At 46.5% G+C, this 7500-nt stretch overlaps 2 protein-coding genes across 3 annotated transcripts in view; both read left to right on the top strand.

Annotated features, from left to right (window-relative positions):
- LOC310817069 (LIM domain-binding protein 3-like) overlaps nucleotides 1-4272 on the top strand; it is a 94924-nt gene extending 90652 nt beyond the window's left edge. Inside the window, exons 7-10 of one of the 2 annotated variants that reach the window (XM_083687488.1) lie at nucleotides 1708-1737; nucleotides 2906-3075; nucleotides 3270-3306; nucleotides 3525-4272. In XM_083687488.1, the coding sequence (XP_083543614.1) occupies nucleotides 1708-1737; nucleotides 2906-3075; nucleotides 3270-3306; nucleotides 3525-3627 (340 nt within the window). In that variant the 3' untranslated portion in view covers nucleotides 3628-4272. The remainder of the gene's footprint in view (nucleotides 1-1707; nucleotides 1738-2905; nucleotides 3076-3269; nucleotides 3307-3524) is intronic. The other variant, XM_083687489.1, reaches the window with a different exon arrangement.
- A 2085-nt stretch (nucleotides 4273-6357) lies between these two features.
- The window catches only part of sncgb (synuclein, gamma b (breast cancer-specific protein 1)), a gene marked incomplete at its 5' end in the record, with an annotated part of 6829 nt that continues 5686 nt past the window's right edge, over nucleotides 6358-7500 (top strand). The window contains one exon of the mRNA XM_083687492.1: nucleotides 6358-6478. Within this exon, the coding sequence (XP_083543618.1) occupies nucleotides 6358-6478 (121 nt within the window). The remainder of the gene's footprint in view (nucleotides 6479-7500) is intronic.

Below are 7500 nucleotides of genomic sequence, written 5' to 3' on the forward strand. Positions count from 1 at the left end.
GGAAAGTGTGAAGAAGAAAAGGAGCTGCCCAAAATACACAGCATACCACTTCATCTGTGAAACATGGTGGAGGGGGTGTCATGGCTTGGGCATGCATGGCTGCCATAGGAACTGGCTCACTTGTGTATAGAAACATCTTGTCTGCTCAAGTGCAAGCAAATGCCTCCAAACTCATTGGCAGCGCTTCATCATATAGCAAGGCAATGACGCCAAACATACTTCCATAGCAACTAGGAGTTTTTCAGGGCTAAATAGTGGAACCTTTTTTTACTCTGTTTATTGAATTTTTCACACTCAAACATTATGTGTCTGAGACAACAAACTTAAATAACAAATACAAAAAGGCATATCATTAAGCATGATAAAGACATTCGGGCTATACAGATTATAAAATACTTTAACTTAAAATTACACTACAACAACAAACAACAATACATTCAAAAGTCAGATGATACAATCATACAGTACATCACTCCGCCCATCTTCTGATTTCTCCCTCACCAGTCTCCCTTGGAGCCAATGTTTATAAGAAGGCAAAATGGTGCGTTTCCAGTTTTGCAGAATAAGTCGTCCGGCTAAAAGAGTGGCGTAACAAACTGTATCTTTGAAAACAATTCCAAAGACCTCAGAAAACACTCCAAGATAGATGGCCAGAAATGTGACAATTTAAGGCATGGCCAGAATTGATGGAATAAAGTAGCCGGCTCCAATTTATAGCTCAGCCAGGTGGGGTCAATGTCTGAGAATATCTTTCCTCGTTTGGCCCTGGACCAGTGGATATGATGAATCACCTTAAATTGACTAAGGCTACAGTATGTCTAGCACTAAATGAGGAGGCGTGAATCCTAGAATAGAGTTCCAAGTAAGCTCTGCAAATTCCTCCTCCAAATTGTTTTCTCACAGGGTCTTAAAAGGTAACATTGGTGGGTTCTGTAGATTATTGAAGACTTTGTATATATTCCAGATTTCGCCCTTGGGGAGTTTGTTAAAACTCAAAATGCTTTCTATCAGGAATCTTTGTGGGTATACTGGGGAAAAGTGTGATTTAAACTTCTCTTGGAGCTGGGCAAATGATGCCAAGTTGTTAAATCAATAAATAACTGAGATATTGAAGAGAAGCCCAAGGAGTGCCAGACACAAAAGGCCCCATCATTCAAAGATTGAGGAAATAATATATTTGGGTAAATTGGACTGGAGAGGGTAACATTCTTTAAGTTAAACAGATCTGATTCCAGGTCCTGACGGATTGCTATATTATGGGGTTATCACCACATAATCAGTGGAAAGTCAGTGGAAAGTCAGTGGAAAGTCAGTGGAAAGTCAGTGGAAAGTCAGTGGAAAGTCAATGGAAAGTCAGTGGAAAGTCGAAGCAAAGAAGAAATGGTTCACTGGCCCAATAATTAGGCTGGGCTCTGCAGTTACAAGTCCATTTCTTTAGTTCAGATTCCACTCTCTGGTTCAGATTCCACTCTCTGGTTCAGATTCCACTCTCTGGTTCAGATTCCACTCTCTGGTTCAGTTCTTAATCTGGCCTTCACCATGTCGTCTGTGTCAATCCCATCTCTCCTTCTCCTCCCTTTCCACTCCTTCCTTCGGTCACTCCATCCACAACCTACCAACCAACCACCCAACCACCCACCCACACCCGTGTCATCCACCCCTCCCTCGCTCCCCATTCCCTCTTCCTGGTTGATCATGTGACCTCAGTGATGACGTCCCAGCTGGTTCCCCCCTGTCGTGAGTACCACCCACATCAGACCCACACCCACCTCATATTCGACTCATACGTGGCTCATTATGAAGAGTATGTCTCAGATATATCTCATAATAAACTCATGCATCAGGCCCATATTCTGTATGTCTCATATAAAACCAAAATCAGACCCATCTGATATTATGATCATATGTCTTATATGATCATATGTTTTTTGGATGACTTGGAGTGTCTCTCCATTTGTCCGTGTCTCTGTGTGTGTGTGTGTGTGTGTGTGTGTGTGTGTCTCTTCTTGTGGCTCAGCTGTTAGAGCATGTTGCGAGCATGGTGCTAGCAATGCTAAGGTTGTGCGTTCGATTCCAGCCGGGACCATATATACTGAAAATGTATTTCGCTTTGGATAAAAATGTCATATGTGATATTACTGTCTGTGTGTCTACAAGGGGTGCTTCGCATCCAGGTGTATTCCTAATACATATATATGTATTAGGAATTGTATTATGTATGTAGACAGTAGATTATCTACTTAGGCTAGGTGTGTACTTGAGGAAAAAGTTGTCTGCTAGATATATGAATGGCATGCCAGGGATCTCTCTCTCGACCCAAAAACATCCAACAACCGTCTCATAGGTCAACAGGAGAGCATCAGGGGATAACTCTGGTCTGGTGACACCGGAATGTTCTGAGTATCACAAGCCGCTCACTCTAGATTGACCTTTACTAACAACCTCTATAGTGTTCTCTTATCCTGGCCCTGAAGAGCTGCAGGGTGTCCCAGCCATAGAGTTATAAACACTAGATAGCAGGTGTCTACTCTATGCATCTCTATGGTCCCAGCCCAGTATTAACACACCTGATTCAGCTGCTGGTTAAGATTTGGATCAGATGAATCAGGTTTTTCAGTGCTGGGCTGGAACTGAAGCCTGCACACCCTGCAGCTCTCCAGTAGAGGGCAGCATAACTGTATTTCAACACATTTACTGTAATGCAATCCAGCACTCCCTTCTCCCCAACCCCACAATATACACAGATACACACTGATACAGACACACACAGAGACACACAGACAGACACACACACACACACACACACACACACACACACACACACACACACACTTACTGGAACACTAGGGATTCCCTTCAAATTAATTAATTTGGGTTGATAACTATAAATATCTTTGTCTCCCAGTGGCTCCCTGCCTTTAAAGGACCCAGTGGTGGACAGTGCGTCTCCAGTGTACCAGGCGGTAATCAAGCCAAATGCCGGACAGGAAGAGATGTCTGAGTGGGCTCGTCGTGCTGCCTGCCTGCAGTCCAAGAGCTTCAGAATGCTCGCCCACATCACTGGCACCGAATACAGTCAGTTTACGTTATTGTCAATCTCTCTCTCTCTCTCTCTCTCTCTCTCTCTCTCTCCCTCTCTCTCTGAATTGGTCTTCATTTAATCAGCTGGGATCTTTTGTGCATGTACCATGTATCCTCACCTCCCCCCCCCTCTCTCTCTCTCTCCCTCTCCCTCTCCCTCTCATCCCCCCTCTCCCTCTCCCCTTCAGTGCAAGACCCAGATGAGGAGGCTCTGGCGAGGTCGAGGTAAGGGGGACAGTTTGGGATTGACACAGAATAAAAAACACTGCCTGTGTAAATCTCTAAGTCAATCCACTACACTAAGAGGAATTTTTATGTATTGTCTATCCCTTTGCCCCTCCCGCCACCCCCCCCCCCCCCCCCGTTCTCCCCATCCATCCCATCCCCCAACCGCCCCCCCCCCCCCCCCCCCCCCCCACCCCCCCCCCCTTCCTCATCCTCAGGGAGAAGTTTGAGTCGGAGGTGAAGGGTCCTCGCTTCGCTAAGCTGAAGAACTGGCATAACGGGTTGTCTGCACAGATCCTCAACATCCAGGAGGGGATATAAGGGGGGAGAGGAGAGGAGAGGAGAGGAGAGGAGAGGAGAGGAGAGGAGAGGAGTTGTTATAGACTGGGATGTGAGTTAGTGAGTGGTAGACTAGTCTAGTAGGATGTGACATTCTAACTGTTAGAGTAAGAGTGCTACCTGGTAATCTGTTAATCTGTTAATACGCTGCATATCTGTATCTGTTCAGTCCTGGGGAGGCTGGTGGAGGTCGAAATCAGCTCATTGTAATGCATGGAATGGAATGAGGAATGGTGTCAAACAGCCTGTCCTCCGATTTCCTACCTCTACCAATCTCCACTGGTTCAATGTAATTATCTACTGGTCAGAACTATACTTTACCTCTGCTTTTAGTCTTTTTTTTTTCTTTTTTTTTCTCTTTTTGGTTGTTCTGTCTCTCCTAAATTAGAGGGAATTGTACAAAAGGTATTCAAGAGAAACTGTAAAACTAATAATGAATAATGTACCTTCCACTATACCAAAGAAGCACACATACACGCAAACACACACACACACACACACACACACACACACACACACACACACACACACACACACACACATTTATCACACACATACACTTCTACATGTGCACGCTAACACAAATGCAAACACATGCAACACACACACAAACAAATATGTGCCAATGCGGACAAAGAAAATGTACTGTTATCAATGTGAATTAACTTTTTCTTTAAACCAAATCAACTGTCTTATCATTTTGTCTCACAAACACAGCAGTTTAGATAAACAAACAGACACAATGACAAAAACACCAGTAACAACAGTCCATTCAGAATGGCAACATGGTGGACAACTGATGGTATATGCGATATTGAAAGTCTGATCATTCAAAGCACAAGTCAGCAACACAACACTGTACATGATTATAGAAAAAAAGATTAGATTATAATCCCAAAAATAGCATTTCATTTTGCCAACAGTAGTCTCACACACCAGCGTGGTAAGAAACAGCTGCTATGGAGAGATAGCTTCTAATACCCAACCTTTTATAATATATACATTTATGACTGAATGACCCTTATGCTAGAACACAATGACGATGATCTTTATCATTAATCTTTATCATTAATGGGGTCTAGACATGAAAAGGGGGAAAGAAGACAGAGAGAGAGAGAGAGAGAGAGAGAGAGAAGGGGGCTGGGAGAGAGAGAGAGATGGATGGAGGCAGAGAGGTAAGGGAGAGAGTGTGAGAGAGATAAAGGGCAAGGGATGATATTGCAAATTAAAACTTGGCCAAGAAATTCCTGAGTATCCATTTTAAGACAGAAATCGATCATGTTTATGCTGTGTCATGATGCAGTGTTTGTCATGTCCACTAGAGGGGGGGGCGTTTTTCCTCACACTGAGACACTCAGCTGACTAGTCTCCACGCTAGACTGGTAAACATACTTTTATGTTCTATATTTATTTGTTGTTGACTTTAAAAAATAAAGCTCCTTACAATTTGCAGAACCAATCATATAACATCGTAGGAGAGGGCCTTTCTGGCAAGGGAGGGAGCTTTACTCAGCGCACTAGAGGGAGGATTTTCCCTTGGCCTAGAAACGTCTGGTTATGCTACAGGATTTGGGTGAGAGCCAATGAAATTGCATTTCTTTTTTTGGGAGGGGGGGGGGGGGGGGATTTGTAGCTGTGTTCTCCACTAAGTGGAACAGTTTGATACGGTTTGATGAACAAGTTTGAGACAGTTTGCTGAACAACACAGCAACTGTGGTAAAAGACTAGGAGCTGACGAGAGGGCTATTCAGAGAGCAAGGTGACGCTATTGCCTTGACGTTTACGCTTCTGTGATGTTGGGTGGGGTACGGTGTGCGTAGCGGAAGGTGGGGCAGTGGTGACTCAGTGCTTTCTTACACGTCGGAGAGAGAAAATGGCCTCCGATGAGTCTGGAATCTTTCTGCCTGTGGGTCAGACTGTGTGAGGTCTGAAATGATGCCAATAACACTCTCACAGGGGACAACAACACTGACATACATAACATCCGCAATCATAAGCTCCGTTATAAGCCTTATCCTTTTATATACAGTACTCCATTCAAATCTCCATTCCATTTTTTTGGATGACTCAATTTGATTATAATTATATTTGTTAACATGAAAAATGCTGTGTGTGGGATTGGTGTGGAGTGAGCAGCCTGAAAATCAGCCCTCGGTAGCGCTGTGAGTGAGTGAGTGAGTGTGTGTGTGTGTGTGTGTGTGTGTGTGTGTGTGTGTGTGTGTGTGTGTGTGTGTGTGTGTGTGTGTGTGTGACAGAGAAAGAGAGAGAGAGAGAGAGAGCAGAGTGGGTGGGGGAGACGGGGTGGGGGGGGGGTTGGCTGCAGCACGACTTAAATATACTGCAGCATCCAGCAGGTTCTGTCTTTCTGCCTCTCATTCTCTCCATCACTCGCACGCCTGCTCTCTCTTTCTCTCACTCCCTCCCCCCCCCTCTCTCTCTCTCTCTCTCTCCATCACTCGGTCGCTCTCCTCCCCTCTCTCAGTCTGGATGCTGTAGCCCTGCTGTGCAGTCCTCTCTGTCTTTGCAGCACTTTTGGAGGCGGAGCCACTGACACCCACACACTCTCTCTCTATCTCTCTTTCTCTCTCTCTCTCTCTCTCTCACACACACACACACACGTCGTCTCTCACCACTCACTCTCACACTCTCTGTAAGCATCATCACCCAGCAGGCCCATTTGGAGCAGGGGAGCCCAGTAGTCTCTAGCCCAGGATGGATGTATTTATGAAGGGGTTCTCCATGGCCAAGGAGGGGGTAGTGGCCGCTGCAGAGAAGACCAAGGCTGGAGTGGAGGAGGCCGCGGCCAAGACCAAGGAGGGGGTGATGTATGTAGGTACGTACCGCCCTCTGTGTGTGTGTGTGTGTGTGTGTGTGTGTGTGTGTGTGTGTGTGAGTCTGTGTGTGCCTGTCTGTGTGTGTGTGTGTGTGTGTGTGTGTATCTGTGTGTGCCTGTCTTTGCGTGTGTGTGTGTGTGTGTGTGTGTGTGTGCGTGCATGCGTGCATGTCTGTGTGTGTGTTTGGAAGAGGGGGGTCCCATGGGCGTCCCAGTCTGGGACAGGAGAGAGAAGTGAGAGGAGGAAGGGGGGGAGGGGGATGGGGGGGTTGCCAAGGAGCGCTGGCAGAATACTGCAGGACTGGTGCAGGGGGAGAGAGAGAGAGAGAGAGATGGGGTGTGGTGAAGAGAGGGATGGAGAGAGGGATCAAGGGACAGAGGAGAGGTTAGGGACTCGGGAGCAAAGAATACAGAGAGAGAGAGAGAGAGAGAGAGAGAGAGAGAGAGAGAGAGAGAGAGAGGAGAGAGAGAGAGAGAGAGGGAGAGAGAGAGATATGGGAGGTTGATTTTATGATGGGACTGCAGCGGTTTATTCAACCGGTAAAACATAAGCAGACCTCTATGCTACTGCTACCGCTGCCACTGTCATAGAAGACGGTAATTTTTTTTTTGGGGGGGGGGGGGGGGGGGGGTTCTAGGGCGAGGAGACGACAGGATGAGGAGATTCAGTGGAGTGTAAGAGAGTGCGTCACAACTCAAGGTTACCCTGTGTGCAATGGGCAAAGGAGGAGTGCGTTTGTACTGTAAGGGGGCGGGGGGGGTGGGGGGGTGGGGGGGGGCTTCTCCAGCTCGGACCCCTCATTCTGACAGCTACAGCTACTGTAACACTGCTGATTTAGCATCGTAAACAGGGATTAAAATGGCCCAAAAAAAATAGGATGTGTGCGTGTGTGCGTGCGTGAGTGCGTATGTGTATAATACTGGGGCGTGCGTGCGTGCGTGCGTGCGTGCGTGCGTGCGTGTGTGTGTTAGAGTGTGTGGGTGGGTGTGTTAGTCTGTGTGTGTTACTCATTGACTCGAGG

The sequence above is a fragment of the Argentina silus genome, assembly GCF_951799395.1.
Source record: "Argentina silus genome assembly, chromosome: 16".
In the NCBI taxonomy this organism is placed as follows: Eukaryota; Metazoa; Chordata; class Actinopteri; order Argentiniformes; family Argentinidae; genus Argentina; species Argentina silus.